The sequence below is a fragment of the Heterodontus francisci genome, chromosome 9 (genome assembly GCF_036365525.1).
Source record: "Heterodontus francisci isolate sHetFra1 chromosome 9, sHetFra1.hap1, whole genome shotgun sequence".
Lineage (NCBI taxonomy): Eukaryota > Metazoa > Chordata > Chondrichthyes > Heterodontiformes > Heterodontidae > Heterodontus > Heterodontus francisci.
The window spans coordinates 103,006,479-103,024,455 of record NC_090379.1 but is presented as its reverse complement, the minus strand read 5'-3'; the positions used below and the strand labels follow the sequence as shown (position 1 = coordinate 103,024,455).

The window sequence follows — 17,977 nt, the reverse complement described above, 5'->3', positions numbered from 1 at the left end:
GTCATTGATGAAGCAACTGAAAATGGTTGGGCCTAGGACACTACCCTGAGGAACTCCTGCAATGATGTCCTGGGACTGAGATGGTTGACCTCCAACAACCATGACCATCATATCACTCGTCACATAATATCCAGTGCCTCTCACCTATTCTTGTAATCACTGTATTTAGGTGGCTGGTCCAGTTAAGTTTCTGGTTAATGGTGACCTCAGGATGTTGATGGAAGATTCAACAATGGTAATCTTGTTGAATGTCAAGGAGAGGTGCTTACACTCTCTCTTGTTGGAGATGGTCATTAATTGGCACTTGTGAGGTGGGACTGCTACTTACCACTTATCAGTCCAAGCCTGAATGCAGTCCAGGTCTTGCCGCACGCGGACATGCACTGCTTCATTATCTGAGGAGTTGCAAATTGAACTGAACATTGTGCAATAATCACCGGACATCCCCACTTCTGACATTATGATGGAGAGAAGGTCATTGATGAAGCAGATGAAGTTGATTGAGCCTAGGACACTACCCTGAGGAACTCCTGCAGCGATGTCCTGAGGCTGAGATGATAGGCCTTCAACAATCACAACCAGTGGAGAGTTTTCTCTTGATTCCCATTGGCTTCTATTTCACTAGGGCTCCTTGATGCCATCCTCAGTTAAATGTTGCCTTGATGCCAAGGGCAGTCACACTCCCCTCACCTCTGGAATTCAACTCTTTTGTTCTTGTTTGGACCAAGGCTGTGATGAGGTCAGGAGCCGAGTGTTCCTCGTGGAACTGAAACTGAGCTTCGGTGAGCAGGTTATTGGTGAGTAAGTGCCGCTTGACAGCACTGTCGATGATACCTTCCATCACTTTGTTGATGATTGAGGGTAGACTGATGGGGCGATAATTGACTGGACTGGATTTGTCCTTTTTTTGTGGACTGGACATACCTATGTAATTTTCCACTTTTATAATAGTCCTTAAAAACCACTTAAAACACTTGTAGATATATTCTGCACCCCTTAAAACAACACTCCCATATATATTCCACACCCTTAAAACAAAACTCCCAAAAACATCCCAGACCCCTTAAAACACTCCCAGATATAACACACCCTTTAAACAACACACTCAGATATATCTCACATCCTTTAAAAGAACACTACCAGACATATCCCACATCTCTTAAAACAGCATTCCCAGATATATCCCAAACCTCTCGCAAAAAGACACCCAGATATATTCCACACTCCTTTGAACAACACTCCCAAAAAATCCAACACGCCTGCCGTAAACACTTCCAGATGTAACCCTTACCCTTCACAATAACATTCCCCTGTGTATCCAAGAGCCCATAAACAATACTCACAGATATATCCCATGCTCCTCACACTAACACTCCCAGATATATTCCACACCCATAGAGGCACTTACCCTGTATATGCAATTTACTTCAAATGCTCCTGGATCTATCCCATAACCCTCATTATAGCATTCCAAAATATATTCCACACAATATCAGTTACTTTGACGTCTGTTTTCGGGAAAATGTTAGAAGCTATTCTAAAGGGTGCGATAACCAGACGCTTAGAAAATAATGATATGGTTGGGCAGAGTCAACATGGATTTATAAAAGGGAACTCATGTTTGACAATCCTGTTGAAATTTTTTTGGACGTTACTTATAGCATAGATAAAGGAGAACCAGTGGATGTGGTGTATTTGGATTTTCAGAAAGCTTTTGATAAGTTCCCACACAGGAGTTTAGGAAACAAAATTAGCGCACATGGGATTGGGGATAATATACTGGTATGGGTTGAGAATTGGTTAACAGACAGAAAACAGAGAGTAGGAATAAATGGGTCATTCTCAGGATGGCAGGCTGTTACTAGTGGGGTACCGCAAAGATCAGTGCTGGGGTACAGCTGTTCACAATTAAAAAAATGATTTGGATGTGGGGGCCAAATGTAATATTTCCAAATTTGCTGATGACGCCACACTAGATGGGAATGTAAGTTGTGAGGAGGATGCAAGGAGGCTTCAGGGGGACCTGGACAGGCGAAGTGAATGAGCAAGAACATGGCAGATGGAATATAATGTGAATAAGTGTGAAGTAATCCACTTTGTTAGAAAAAACTGAAAGAGTATTTGTTAAATTGTGAGAGGTTGGGAAGTGTTGAAGTCCAAAGGGACCTGGGTATCCTTGTTGATGAGTCACTAAAATCTCGCATGCAGGTGCAGCAAGCAATTAGGAAGGCAAATGTTATGTTGACCTTTATCGCAAGGGGTTTTGAGTACACGAGTAAAGAAGTCTTGCTGCAATTGTATAGAGCGCACCTGTGCGAGACCGCACCTGGAGTACTGTGCACAGTTTTAGTCTCCTCATCTAAGGAAGGATATACTTGCCATAGAGGGAGTGCAATGGAGGTTCACCAGACTAATCCCTGGGATGGCAGGATTGTCTTATGAGGAGAGATTGCAGAAACTGGGCCTGTAACCTCTAGAGTTTCCAAGAATGAGAGGTGATCCCATTGAAACTCTGACAGGGCATGTCAGGCTGGATATAGATAGAATGTTTCCCCTGGCTGGCGAGTTTAGAACCAGGGGACATAGTCTCAGAATAAGGGGTCAGCCATTTAAGACTGAGATGAGGAGGAATTTCTTCATTCATGGGGTGGTGAATCTTTGGAATTCTCTACCCCAGAGGGCTGTGGATGCTCCATCATTGAGCATGTTCAAGACAGAAATTGAATGATATCTGGATCCTAATGATGTCAAGGGATATGGAATAGCGTGGGAAACTGGCGTTGAGGTAGATGATCAGCTATTATCTAATTGAATGGCAGAACAGGCCTGATGGGCTGAATGGCCTCCTCCTGCTCCTTTGTTCCTACAACAGTAACGAACTGCTAAAGTTCTTGGGACATTTAAAAAGCTAGTCACATCCATAGGCACCAGAATGAATGCTGCATTCCATTGTTATATCTGGAGAAAGTGACATGCTCATTAGTTTCCACTTGGCAACAGATCTGTGAATGATTGCGGTCACAGACACAGTTCCCAAGCGTATCAACAACGTTCTTGAACTGTATGCTGACTGCTTCATGGGTATCGGCAAACTGAAGGTGCTGCATGCAAGCTGCATGTAGATCCCAAGATATGTCCAGTCGTGCATCAACATAGACGAATCCCGTTCCATTTCAGAAAGCAGACAGAGAAGGAACTTCAGCGCTTGTTTGACCTAAACATTACTGAGCATGTTAGGAATGAACTCACCTCTTGGGTCTCACCTATACACGTTGTCAAGAAAAGAAGAGTGAGATCACAGGATGATGTAGATAGGCTGGTAAGATGGGCGGAGCAGTGGCAAATAGAATTTAATCCTGAGAAGTGTGAGGTGATGCATTTTGGGAGGACTAACAGGTCACCAAACAAAGCAATACAACGAGAAAGACAAGTGACACTGGCAATACAATGAGAAAGACATTTGACACCGACACCGACAATTGACGATATCATAAATATACAATGGATGGTAGGACCCCAGGAAGTACAGAGGGTTAGAGGGACCTTGGTGTACTTGTCCATAGATCACTGAAGGCAGCAGCACAGGTAGATAAGGTGGTTAGGAAGGCATATGGGATACTTGCCTTTATTAGCCGAGGCATAGAATATAAGAGCAGGGAGGTTATGATGGAGCTGTATAAAACACTAGTTAGGCCACAGCTGGAGTACTGTGTACAGTTCTGGTCACCACATTATAGGAAGGATGTGATTTCACTGGAGAGGGTGCAGAAGGGATTCACCAGGATGTTGCCTGGGCTGAAGCATTTCAGCTATGAAGAGAGACTGGATAGGCTACGGTTGTTTTCCTTAGAGCAGAGAAGGCTGAGGGGGATCTGATTAAGGTGTACAAAATTATGAGGGGCATTGATTGATGGGATAGATAGGAAGAAACCTTTTCCCTTAGCGGAGGTGTCAATAACCAGGGGCATGGATTTAAGGTAAGGGGCAGGAGGTTTATAGGGGATTTGAGGAAATCATTTTTCACCCTGAGGGTGGTTAGAATCTGGAACACACTGCCTGAAGAGGTGGTAGACACAGAAACCATCACAACATTTAAGAAGTATTTAGATGTGCACTTGAAACGCCATAGCATACAAGGCTATGGGCCAAGTGTTGGAAAATGTAATTAGAATAGATAGGTGCTTGATGACCAGCACAGACACGATGGGCCGAAGGGCCTGTTTCTGTGCTGTATAACTCTATGATCACCAAACTAAGCAATACAACGAGAAAGACAAGTGACACCAGCAATACAATGAGAAAGACATTTGACACCAACACCGACAATTGACGATATCATAAAGTGAATGGTGCTAAAAGTTTTGCTAAACTTGACCTCAATGCAGGCTACCCATCAAATCGAGCTTGCTGGAGAATTGAGGTATCGAACAGTGTTCTCCACTCACATCAGACTCTTCCAATACAAGAGACTCAACTTTGGAATCAACTCAGCAGCTGAGGTTTTCAGCACATGATTCAGTCTGCACTGCAAGGACTTGAGGCCAATGTGGACACCAGTGATGACATTCTTACCTACGGCCGCACTGAAAGTGGACTTGAGCTATGACTACATGCAGGCCTACAATGTCTTAGAGGACGTAACCTCACCCTGAACAAAGACAAGTGTCTGTTCAATGAAAGCAGAATCAAATTCTTTGGTTATGTGTTCAACAGTGAAGCAGTGCCACCTGATCCACGGAAAGTTGAAGCCATTGCAAATGCTGCAGATCCTACGAACATTCATCAAGTCTGGAGTCTGCTTGGACTCATCATGTACTGTAGTCATTTCATTCCTGACCTCACTACGCTGTCTGCTCCCCCACGTGATCTGATAAAAGAGACCACCAAGTGGGAGTGGACTAAATCACACAAACAAACTGCCATCTTCTTTGGCCTCCTTATCTCGAGAGACAATGGGTAAGCGCCTAGAGGTTAGATTAGATTAGAGATACAGCACTGAAACAGGCCCTTCGGCCCACCGAGTCTGTGCCGACCATCAACCACCCATTTATACTAATCCTATATTCCTACCAAACATCCCCACCTGTCCCTATATTTCCCTACCACCTACCTATACTAGTGACAATTTATAATGGCCAATTTACCTACCAACCTGCAAGTCTTTGGCTTGTGGGAGGAAACCGGAGCACCCGGAGAAAACCCACGCAGACACAGGGAGAACTTGCAAACTCCACACAGGCAGTACCCAGAATCGAACCCGGGTCCCTGCAGCTGTGAGGCTGCAGTGCTAACCACTGCGCCACTGTGCCAGTGGTTTGTGAAGCAGCGCCTGGAGTGGCTATAAAGGCCAATTCTAGAGTGACAGGCTCTTCCACAGGTGCTGCAGAGAAATTTGTTTGTCGGGGCTGTTGCACAGTTGGCTCTCCCCTTGCGCCTCTGTCTTTTTTCCTGCCAACTACTAAGCCTCTTCGACTCGCCACATTTTAGCCCCGTCTGTATGGCTGTCCGCCAGCTCTGGCGAACACTGGCAACTGACTCCCACAACTTGTGATCAATGTCACAGGATTTCATGTCGCGTTTTCAGACGTCTTTAAAGCGGAGACATGGACGGCTGGTGGGTCTGATACCAGTGGCGAGCTCGCTGTACAATGTGTCTTTGGGGATCCTGCCATCTTCCATGCGGCTCACATGGCCAAGCCATCTCAAGCGCCGCTGACTCAGTAGTGTGTACAAGCTGGGGATATTGGCCGCCTCGAGGACTTCTGTGTTGGAGATACGGTCCTGCCACCTGATGCCAAGTATTCTCCGGAGGCAGCGAAGATGGAATGAATTGAGACGTCGCTCTTGGCTGACATACGTTGTCCAGGCCTCGCTGCCATAGAGCAAGGTACTGAGGACACAGGCCTGATACACTCGGACTTTTATGTTCCGTGTCAGTGCGCCATTTTCCCACACTCTCTTGGCCAGTCTGGACATAGCAGTGGAAGCCTTTCCCATGCGCTTGTTGATTTCTGCATCGAGAGACAGGTTACTGGTGATAGTTGAGCCTAGGTAGGTGAACTCTTGAACCACTTCCAGAGCGTGGTCGCCAATATTGATGGATGGAGCATTTCTGACGTCCTGCCCCATGATGTTCGTTTTCTTGAGGCTGATGGTTAGGCCAAATTCATTGCAGGCAGCCGCAAACCTGTCGATGAGACTCTGCAGGCACTCTTCAGTGTGAGATGTTGAAGCAGCATCGTCAGCAAAGAGCAGTTCCCTGATGAGGACTTTCCGTACTTTGGACTTCGCTCTTAGACGGGCAAGGTTGAACAACCTGCCCCCTGATCTTGTGTGGAGGAAAATTCCTTCTTCAGAGGACTTGAACGCATGTGAGAGCAGCAGGGAGAAGAAAATCCCAAAAAGTGTGGGTGCGAGAACACAGCCCTGTTTCACACCACTCAGGATAGGAAAGGGCTCTGATGAGGAGCCGCCATGTTGAATTGTGCCTTTCATATTGTCATGGAATGAGGTGATGATACTTAGTAGCTTTGGTGGGCATCCAATCTTTTCTAGTAGTCTGAAGAGACCACGTCTGCTGACGAGGTCAAAGGCTTTGGTGAGATCAATGAAAGCAATGTAGAGGGGCATCTGTGGACTAAATCACACGAACAAACTGTACACAAAATCAAAGTATGGGTTGTCAGTGAGTTGCACAAATACCATATTTGATCCTGAGAAAACCCCCCCGCTAGTCATGGATGCCAGTCGGGTTGGCTTAGGTGCAGTTCTCGTGCAGAAAGACAGAGCAGGTCACCCAGCAATGAGATTGTTGACGCTGTAGAACAACAATATTCACAAAGAGAGAGAGCAGCACTCTCAATCACATGGAGCATCCTACACTTTCATCTCTACTTGTATAGAAGCGACATTGAAGTGATAATGGATCATAGGTCACTAGTGAGCCTGTTTAACAATCCCACATTTGGATACTCAAATTACAAGAGTACGAGTTCCATGCTAAGTATCAGCCAGGCAAGCTTAACCCAGTGGACTACCTTTCACGTCTTCCGTTGCCGACAATCAGTCCTACTGGTCATGAAGAACAGACTGCCAAACAACATCTGAACTATGTGAGTGTAAACGCGGTGCCAAAGTCGCTAAAATTTACTGACATTCAAGTGGCAACAAAACAAGATGAAGCGTTGCAGCTATGTATGACAGCTATGGAATCACAAAACTGGAAAGACAAGATTGAGGGAGCATCTACAAAGTCACTCACACACTGCATGGTCTTCACAATGCTTTAAATATGTTCATCATTGCAACCAATTTTGATCTTGTGTTAGTCAGCAACTACACTGTCATTTTGCAGTCATTGAGAGAATGTGTTGTGGAAATTGTACATGAGGGTCACCAGGAAATTGTCAAAACCAAACTTCTTTAGGACATGGTATGGTTTCCAGGAATTATCCGCATGGTGGAGCACAAAATCAATCGGTGTTTGCCATGTCAAACAACCATAATGTCAAATCTTTGTGAGCCACTCAATATGTCTGAGCTGCCTGCAGGCCCATAGACTTCCCCACTGATGAGCAGTTGCTTGTCACTGATGACTACAGCCAATTCCCAGTCATAGAAATGTCTATCTCAGCAAAAGCTTGACCAGATTTTTGCTTTGTTTGGAATCCCTCAAGTGGTGAAAAGTGACAATGGACCTCCATTCAACAGTGATGAGTTCAGTAAATTCACGAATTACCTGGGCTTCACTGAGTGAAAAATCACATCCTGCTGTCCAAGAGCTAATGGAGAAGTTGAGAGATTCGTGTCTACCTTAAAAAAAAGATCCATACAGCTACTGCTGAGAGCAAGTTGTGGATGCAGGACTTGTATCATTTTCTTCATAATTACAGAACGATTCCTCACTTGATCAGTGGAAAACCCCCTGTGTTGAGTTATCGCTTTTATGTCACAATAAGGAACCAAACAATCTTAAGCTGAGTGGTTATAAACTGTGTGTTCTTTATTTGTAGAGTAACACATTTACAAGGGAGCTCTGTCTTACACGTGTGACTAGGTGTCTTGCTCAGCTCCAACCAATTGATCACCTGCTGAATGACATCTCTTCCTGTGATGTTGTGTGGAGTACTTACATTGTTAAAGACAGGCAGAGTGCTACTGGACCTCACAACTGCCTAAGACATGGTGTGGCACATTGGCCTGCTCCTAAAGCTGTCCACAGTGCTTCCAAGCTGGGTCGGAACAGTTGACAGATGATTTAGAGTCCACCTTGGACAAGGGAGAAGTGCATGGAGAAGACTGGCCAACAGACTACCACAGGGCTCAGTGCTAGACCCAACACTGTTCAACATATATACAAATGACCTGTCAACAACCATGTCTCGCAAGTTCATCTATGCTGATGTCATTTGTTGTGCCACCCAAGCTCCATCCTTCTGCACCCTGAACCAGATCCTTAACGAAGCCGTTACAAAGTTGACGGACTACTGCAGCACATGGCATCTCACATTGAACCCCTCTAAAACAATATCCATTGTATTCCACCTCCACAATTCCAGTGCCAAAAAAGAATTGCGTATCTACATGGATGGTCAGAGATTAAAGCATGATCCCAACCCAGCGTACTTTGTCCTTCCAGGAGCATCTGAAGAAAACAGCAGCAAAGGCCAAAACCAGAAACAACCTATTAACCAAACCGGCTGGATCTACATGGGGAGCTGCTGCCACAACTGTCCGGACTTCAGCACTTGCCTATCATGCTCAGCAGCAGAGTACTGCGCACCTGTCTGGCAGAGGTCATCACACACGCATCTTGTTGATAATTGAATGCAACAATGCACATCATAACTGGAACCCTCCGCTCAACACCCCTCCCCTGGGTGCTGTCCTCGCAAACATCACAGCTGCAAGAAACCATCCACGCTGCACCTCACCTACCACTCCAAAATGACATGTTCAATCCACCTATTGCCACGTTCTATCTCGGTGTCCCATATGGAGCAACAAGATCTATCAGCAGACATCCTTTAGATCAAGGAATGGGAAACACAGGAAATCACTAACAAGTTCCTTGTGACAAACCCCATCTGTCGAATGACAGGCTTTGAACAACCACAGTGAGGTTCAGGACAATCCAGGGCCCCTGCACAGCCAACCTCAGAACAAACCCCTTATGCATTTGTGGAAAAACACAAACAATGCTGCACGTTACCGAGGAATGTCCCCTCTACAGACTAAGTGGCAGATTGATCACCTTAAACTCAGCAAATGAGGAGGCTATCGCTTGGCTCTGGGGGTTTGCATTCGCTAAATAAGTTGTTAAGGTGATATCACAACATTCCCCTTTTCCTGAAATGAAAATACACAAAAGATAAACTATGCACATAATGGAATGAAATGACTTTGAAAAATATTTACACATGCGTTGACTCTAATGTTCTTTAGTCAAATGTCTCTGAACTGTACAGGTGGTCAACTGACTGGCCTGACCTTGTTACAGTGTGGTGTGATGGAGAACTAGACTTATCAGTTTTCTTGGCTTGACTTTTGTGTGTATTCTGACATTCATCCTCTGCTTGATTGTTACGCTGGTCATTTTCTCTTGCTACGTTCTGCAGATCTGAGTATGGCCATGTTCTCAATGCAAAAGGGTTGTCAGGCGCAGTGTTGTTAGCTAGTTCTCTTAGCAGACTGCAATTTCTTCTTAGCACTGCTCCATTATGGGTGGTTACTTCATAAAATCTTGGTTCGTTGCAGACTTTGGACATGTCTGGAGAGAACCACACTTTTTCTTGTGGATGAATCACCCTGACTTTGTGCCCCGTCTGTAATGGTGGTAGTTCCACACCCATATGCTAACCGTGAGTCGTCTTCATCTTATCTTGTTTTGTTAGGAGCCTTTCTTGTATTGAGGAGGATTTCATGAGATGGTGACTTGGAAGCATTGTCTTAATCTGTCATCCAAATATGATTTCAGCAGGTGATGGCAGCCCTGTGTCAATTGGTGTCGCCCTCAGGTGTAACATGGCTATATGTTGATCCTGTTTTGTTTCACGACACTTTACAATCAATGATATGACGGTATGTAATGTTATGGCCAGGTAGATGATGGTAAGTCTGGTTTCCACTGTTCACCTCCCAACTGACCACAGACAGTGTTTTTGTTTAAATTAGTGTTTCAGCCCCTGTGTTTTGTTTGCCAAATAAACAGACAGTGACAGGTTTTCTCATAGGTTTAAAACAGAAGATTAAATATTTATTGTACAATATATGCCGAAAATGATCTCAACACCACCCACACATGCATTCACTCTCACAAGCACACTCAATAGAAGATAGATAGAAGGGATAGTGTAAAAGGTGTTAAGAGTTCAAAGTGGAAAAGTCTGTTCAGGAAAACCTGTGGGATTCCCTCAGACGGTGAGTTTTAAAGTTGCAGGCCTGTTTGTTGGTTGCCTTGTATTTGCTGGGTTGCTGAAGACTCTGGCGGTTTACTTCAGTTTGAAGACAGTACTGATAGTCTTAGTTCAGTTTTCACAGGGGGAGGAGTTGTTTCAAAAGCACTCTCTTTTCTCTGCTGCAGTTGGATTTCAACTTGTTTCAGCAGGGTTCACATGTTAGCTGGAACTGGTCTCTGTCCCTCTCAGCCTTGTGCTGGAATTCGAGGTGGCTTTCAATGTTGACTGTGTGGTTGGAGAGACAAGACTGATGTTGACGACTTGATGACAGAACTGGAAAGACTCCTTTGTTCCTCAAAACGATTACCTTTAAAGGTAAACACATTAAGTATTAGCTTTGCCCATGTGACTTTAGGTTTCAGTTCCTGATGAGCTGTACAATAGCTTTTGATGGTCCCATTTTGATAACATGGGATATTCACAACCTATATTGGTGAAGGGTAGCTTGAGATTTAGAGTTTGGGAGTGTCTTTGTTTTAGCTCCATGTATAATGAGCTGTCTCATTTCCATGTAGACAGGGTTAATCTGTTTTTGCTCTAGTAGACATGGATGTGTATTTTAGTGCAGGAGTTGGCATGGGTCATGTGACTTGTCCTCCATTTTGTTGACAGCAAATGTACCAGTCTTTTAAAATTATTCTAATTTTTTATGACTCTTCAGTTTGTTACTGTACTTTCATTGCTGCACTTCTCGTAAGCGTGATAGTACCATTCTCTCTGCTAGGCCACTCAACCTAGGGTAATACAGTGAAGAAGTGATATGGTTTACACCCCATCTCCTGCACATGTCGTGGAATGGTTTGACAATGTATTGTGGACCATTGTCCAATACAGTCTGTTCCAGGGGACCAAACGAGCTGGCAATTGCACTGATGGTATTGGCAACTGATGCGCTCAAAGTCCTCCTTAATTGACCTATCACCAGAAATTTAGAGTAGTAATCGGTGACCAACAAGTAATCGTTGTCTTTGATTATGAAGAGATTGGTGGCTATCCTTGACCAAGGATGCGATGGGATGTCATGAGGAAGAAGTGGTTCTTTATGCTGGCATAGTTGGTGCTGCTGGCAAGCATCACATGACTTTACTACTCGCTCAATGCCACTGTTCACACCCGGCCAGTAGATGGTCTCGCGCGCAAGTCTTCTCAATATCCGTATAGCTGATGTGTAACTGTGAGAGGATGTCAGGGTGAAGCATCCACCGAATTATTACCTGTCTTTGAAGATAACACTGCTAGAAATGCCCAACTCATTCTGGTATTGCCAGAAAGTTCTGAGCTCCACAGGAACCTCTTGTATGCTGTCAGGCCATCCTTTAACAATGCGTTTCCATAGCATCTTCCAGACTGGGTCTTTTGAAGTTTTGACCCATAATTATTCACACTTCTTCTGCCAGAAATGCACAGTCGATCTGGTATAATCCTCTAGCTTCATGTCAACCTCATCAACCTGGATTTCAAGTGGAACATTTTTGCACTTTCTGGATTAGGTAATCTGCTTTAAGTGTCAGAGGTCACCATGACTTTCCCTGGCTTGTATTTGACTTCACAGTCATATCCTTGCACTTTATCAACAGCCTTTGCAGCTGTGGAGATGCGCTTGTGAGCAGGTTTTGCCAGATCATCACTAATGGTTTATGATCTGTTTCCACTACAAAATGTTTCCCCAAGAACTAAGCGTGAAACCTTGTGATTTTGAACACCAGTCCCAGTGTTTCCCTTTCTATATTGGAATAGTTGAACCTGTGTGGGGAACAAGCTTTTCGAACCGATGTCCGTCCTGCAACAAGCATGCTCCAAGGCCTGTTTGCGAGGCATCTACTTTGAGAATGGTATCCTTACTCAGATCATAGTACTGGAAACATGAAACCATTATTAATGGCTGCTTCAGCAAATTGAGTGCATGCTGGTGGTCCGCATGCCACAGAAATGGTGTTTCCTTTCTGAGGAGTTCCCGCAGAATCGAAGACTTCTTGGAGGAATTGGAAATGTAAGGAGCTAAGAAATTGAAGAGACCGAGACATCTTTGTCCGGTGGGCTTGGCATGGACTGGATATCCTCTATCTTGCTGGAATCCGGTATAATGCATGTGTCTGAATAAATAGAGCCAAAGAAGTTAGTGTGTCTCGTGTTTATAGTACATTACTTACTGTTGAATACAGGGCCCTCTTTCCTGGCTCTTTCCATCAGGATGTGTAAATTCCTGTCATGCCCTTCTTTTGTGGTGCTCATAGTTGTGATATCATCAGCGATACATATACTCCCTGGCACATTCTCTGTAATGTGATCCATAAGTTGCTGAAATAAATCCTGACTTACTGATAAGCCAAAGGTAGATGCAAGAAGCAATATCACCCAAATGGAGACCTGAAAGTCGTCAATTCTTGCAAACCTTTGGAGAGATGGACCGACCAGTACCTGTGCTTTGCATCTAGTTTTTAAAAAAACCTGGCCTTTGTGAATTTTGGATTCATAGAAACATAGAAAATAGGAGCAGGAGTAGGCCATTCGGCCCTTCTCAACCATTCATTATGATCATGGCTGATCATCCAAATTTGTTCCCGCTTTTGCCCCATATCCTTTGATTCCTTTAAACCCAAGAGCTATATGTAACTCCTTCATGAAAATATACAATGTTTTGGCCTCAACTCCTTTTAGTTTAATTTAGAGATACAGCACTGAAACAGGCCCTTCGGCCCACCAAGTCTGTGCCGACCATCAACCACCCATTTATACTAACCCTACACTAATTCCATATTCCTACCACCTGTCCCTATATTTCCCTACCACCTACCTATACTAGGGGCAATTTATAATGACCAATTAACCTATCAACCTGAAAGTCTTTGGCATGTGGGAGGAAACCGGAGCACCCGGAGGAAACCCACGCAGACACAGGGAGAACTTGCAAACTCCGCACAGGCAGTACCCGGAATCGAACCTGGGTCGCTGGAGCTGTGAGGCTGCGGTGCTAACCACTGCGCCACTGTAGCGAATTGCACAGGTTCGCCACTCTGGGTGAAGAAATTTTTTTAGTTGTAATTTATGTTTTGGAAAAAGTTCCAAATTTTCCAGAGCAAAATTAGATTTGACCCACGATCTCACCCACATTTCTGCCGCGTATCGTTTCCATTGGTGACACAAGTACATATTGTTTCTGGCGGACGGAAGTTGTAGGGACGAATTTATTGATGCACAACTGTGAATAGGGTCCATACTCAGTACACCGGAGATTCGGGGAATTTTATTAATGTGACACGAAGCGGGGCGGAAGTGACAGTCGATGTGTGTTCCAGGTGGAGATTGTGGAACGAGCGAGAGTGAGTGCGGGTCCACGACTGGGGAGAAGGGGAGAAGAGCAGAGATGCCCGGGGATAGAGAGAGATAGATGTCCAGGGAGTAGAGGGGGAAAGGGGAGAGATAGATGTCCAGGGAGTAGAGGGGGAAAGGGGAGAGATGTCCGGGGCTAGAGGGGGGAAAGGGGAGAGATGTCCGGGGCTAGAGGGGGGAAAGGGGAGAGATGTCCGGGGCTAGAGGGGGGAAAGGGGAGAGATGTCCGGGGCTAGAGGGGGGAAAGGGGAGAGATGTCCGGGGCTAGAGGGGGGAAAGGGGAGAGATGTCCGGGGCTAGAGGGGGGAAAGGGGAGAGATGTCCGGGGCTAGAGGGGGGAAAGGGGAGAGATGTCCGGGGCTAGAGGGGGGAAAGGGAGAGATAGATGTCCGGGGCTAGAGGGGGGGAAGGGATAGATAGATGTCCGGGGCTAGAAGGGGGAAAGGGATAGATAGATGTCCGGGGCTAGAAGGGGGAAAGGGATAGATAGATGTCTGGGGCTAGAAGGGGGAAAGGGATAGATAGATGTCCGGGGCTAGAGGGGGGGAAGGGATAGATAGATGTCCGGGGCTAGAGTGGGGAAAGGGAGAGATAGATGTCCGGGGAGTAGAGGGGGAAAGGGGAGAGATAGATGTCTGGGGGGGGGGGGGGGGAGAGATGTCTGGGGGGGTGGGGGGGGAGGATGGGGAGAGATGTCTGGGGGGGTGGGGGGGAGGATGGGGAGAGATGTCTGGGGGGGTGGGGGGGAGGATGGGGAGAGATGTCTGGGGGGGTGGGGGGGAGGATGGGGAGAGATGTCTGGGGGGGTGGGGGGGAGGATGGGGAGAGATGTCTGGGGGGGTGGGGGGGGAGGATGGGGAGAGATGTCTGGGGGGGTGGGGGGGAGGATGGGGAGAGATGTCTGGGGGGGTGGGGGGGAGGATGGGGAGAGATGTCTGGGGGGGTGGGGGGGAGGATGGGGAGAGATGTCTGGGGGGGTGGGGGGGAGGATGGGGAGAGATGTCTGGGGGGGTGGGGGGGAGGATGGGGAGAGATGTCTGGGGGGGGTGGGGGAGGATGGGGAGAGATGTCTGGGGAGGGGGGGATGGGGAGAGATGTCTGGGGAGGGGGGGATGGGGAGAGATGTCTGGGGAGGGTTGGGGATGGGGAGAGATGTCTGGGGAGGGTTGGGGATGGGGAGAGATGTCTGGGGAGGGTTGGGGATGGGGAGAGATGTCTGGGGAGGGTTGGGGATGGGGAGAGATGTCTGGGGAGGGTTGGGGATGGGGAGAGATGTCTGGGGAGGGTTGGGGATGGGGAGAGATGTCTGGGGAGGGTTGGGGATGGGGAGAGATGTCTGGGGAGGGTTGGGGATGGGGAGAGATGTCTGGGGAGGGTTGGGGATGGGGAGAGATGTCTGGGGGGGGGGGTTGGGGATGGGGAGAGATGTCTGGGGGGGGGGTTGGGGATGGGGAGAGATGTCTGGGGGGGGGAAGGGGGAGAGATGTCTGGGGGGGGGGAAGGGGGAGAGATGTCTGGGGGGGGGAAGGGGGAGAGATGTCTGGGGGGGGGAAGGGGGAGAGATGTCTGGGGGGGGAAGGGGGAGAGATGTCTGGGGGGGGGAAGGGGGAGAGATGTCTGGGGGGGGGAAGGGGGAGAGATGTCTGGGGGGGGGGAAGGGGGAGAGATGTCTGGGGGGGAAGGGGGAGAGATGTCTGGGGGGGGGAAGGGGGAGAGATGTCTGGGGGGGAGGGGGGAGAGATGTCTGGGGGGGACGGGGGAGAGATGTCTGGGGGGGGTTGGGGATGGGGAGAGATGTCTGGGGGGGGTTGGGGATGGGGAGAGATGTCTGGGGGGGGGTTGGGGATGGGGAGAGATGTCTGGGGGGGGGGAAGGGGGAGAGATGTCTGGGGGGGGGGAAGGGGGAGAGATGTCTGGGGGGGGGAAGGGGGAGAGATGTCTGGGGGGGGGGAAGGGGGAGAGATGTCTGGGGGGGGGGAAGGGGGAGAGATGTCTGGGGGGGGGGAAGGGGGAGAGATGTCTGGGGGGGGGGGAAGGGGGAGAGATGTGTCTGGGGGGGGGGGAAGGGGGAGAGATGTCGGGGGGGGGAAGGGGGAGAGATGTCGGGGGGGGGAAGGGGGAGAGATGTCTGGGGGGGGAGGGGGAGAGATGTCTGGGGGGGACGGGGGAGAGATGTCTGGGGGGGGTTGGGGATGGGGAGAGATGTCTGGGGGGGGGAAGGGGGAGAGATGTCTGGGGGCGGGGGGTATGGGGAGAGATGTCTCGGGGGGGGGAAGGGGGAGAGATGTCTGGGGGGGGGAAGGGGGAGAGATGTCTGGGGGGGGAAGGGGGAGAGATGTCTGGGGGGGGGGAAGGGGGAGAGATGTTCTGGGGGGGGGAAGGGGGAGAGATGTCTGGGGGGGGGGAAGGGGGAGAGATGTCTGGGGGGGAGGGGGAGAGATGTCTGGGGGGGACGGGGGAGAGATGTCTGGGGGGGGTTGGGATGGGGAGAGATGTCTGGGGGGGGTTGGGGATGGGGAGAGATGTCTGGGGGGGGTTGGGGATGGGGAGAGATGTCTGGGGGGGGGGAAGGGGGAGAGATGTCTGGGGGGGGGGAAGGGGGAGAGATGTCTGGGGGGGGGAAGGGGGAGAGATGTCTGGGGGGGGGGAAGGGGGAGAGATGTCTGGGGGGGGGGGAAGGGGGAGAGATGTCTGGGGGGGGGAAGGGGGAGAGATGTCTGGGGGGGGGGGAAGGGGGAGAGATGTCTGGGGGGGGGGGGAAGGGGGAGAGATGTCGGGGGGGGGAAGGGGGAGAGATGTCGGGGGGGGGAAGGGGGGAGAGATGTCTGGGGGGGGAGGGGGAGAGATGTCTGGGGGGGACGGGGGAGAGATGTCTGGGGGGGGTTGGGGATGGGGAGAGATGTCTGGGGGGGGGAAGGGGGAGAGATGTCTGGGGGCGGGGGGTATGGGGAGAGATGTCTCGGGGGGGGGGGGGGTGGTGGGCGGATGGGGAGAGATGTCCGGAGGGGGGGTGGGGTTGGGGGGGTTGAGATGTGTGGGGGGGGGGGGGATGGGGAGAGATGTCTGAGGGGGGGGGGGGATGGGGAGAGATGTCCGGAGGGGGGGCGGGGGGGGGGGGGAAGAGATGTCTGGGGGGGGGGGGGATGGGGAGAGATTCCCGGGGGGGTAGGGGGTGGTGGGGAAGGGGAGAGATGCCCGGGGGTAGAGGGGGAAAGGGGGAGAGATGCCGGGGGTAGAGGAGGAAAGGGGGAGAGATGCCCGGGGGTAGAGGAGGAAAGGGGGAGAGATGCTCGGGGGGTAGAGGGGGAAAGGGGAGAGATGCCTGGGGGTAGAGGAGGAAAGGGGAGAGATGTCCGGGGAGTAGAGGGGGAAGGGGAGAGATGCCCGGGGAGTAGAGGGGAAAAGGGGAGAGATGCCCGGGGGGGAAGGGGAGAGATGCCTGGTTGTAGAGGGGAGAAGGGGAGAGATGCCCGGGGGGTAGAGGGGGGAAGGGGAGAGATGCCCGGAGGTAGAGGGGGGAAGGGGAGAGATGCCCGGAGGTAGAGGGGGGAAGGGGAGAGATGCCCGGAGGTAGAGGGGGGAAGGGGAGAGATGCCGAGGTGTAGAGGGGGGAAGGGGCGAGATGCCTGGGTGTAGAGGGGAAAAGGGTGAGATGCCCGGGGTTAGAGGGGGTAAAAGGGTGAGATGCCCGGGTGGTAAAGGGGGGGAAGGGAGAGATGCCCGGGGTGTAGAGGGGGGGAAGGGGCGAGATGCCCGGGGATAGAGGGGGGAAGGGGTGAGATGCCCGGGGTTAGAGGGGGTAAAAGGGTGAGATGCCCAGGTGGTAAAGGGGGGTAAGGGGAGAGATGCCCGGGTGTAGAGGGGGGAAGGGGCGAGATGCCCGGGGATAGAGGGGGGAAGGGGAGAGATGCCTGGGTGTAGAGGGGGGAAAAGGGTGTGATGCCCGGGGGGTAGAGTGGGGGACGGGGAGAGATGCCTGGGTGTCGAGGGGGGAAGGGGAGAGCTGCCTGGGTGTTGAGGGGAAAAGGGTGAGATGCCCGGGGTTAGAGGGGGGAAAAGGGTGAGATGCCCGGGGGGTAGTGGGGAAGGGGAGAGATGCCTGGGTGTAGAGGGGGGAAGGGGCGAGATGTTTGGGTGTAGAGTGGGGAAGGGGCAAGATGCCTGGGTGTAGAGGGGGGGGAAGGGGAGAG

General features: G+C 49.8%; 1 protein-coding gene across 1 annotated transcript in view; it reads left to right on the top strand.

Annotated features, from left to right (window-relative positions):
* The first annotated feature begins 13,715 nt into the window (after positions 1-13,715).
* rpap1 (RNA polymerase II associated protein 1) overlaps positions 13,716-17,977 on the top strand; it is a 137,204-nt gene continuing 132,942 nt past the window's right edge. The window contains exon 1 of the mRNA XM_068039612.1: positions 13,716-13,777. Within this exon, the coding sequence (XP_067895713.1) occupies positions 13,741-13,777 (37 nt within the window). The 5' untranslated portion in view covers positions 13,716-13,740. The remainder of the gene's footprint in view (positions 13,778-17,977) is intronic.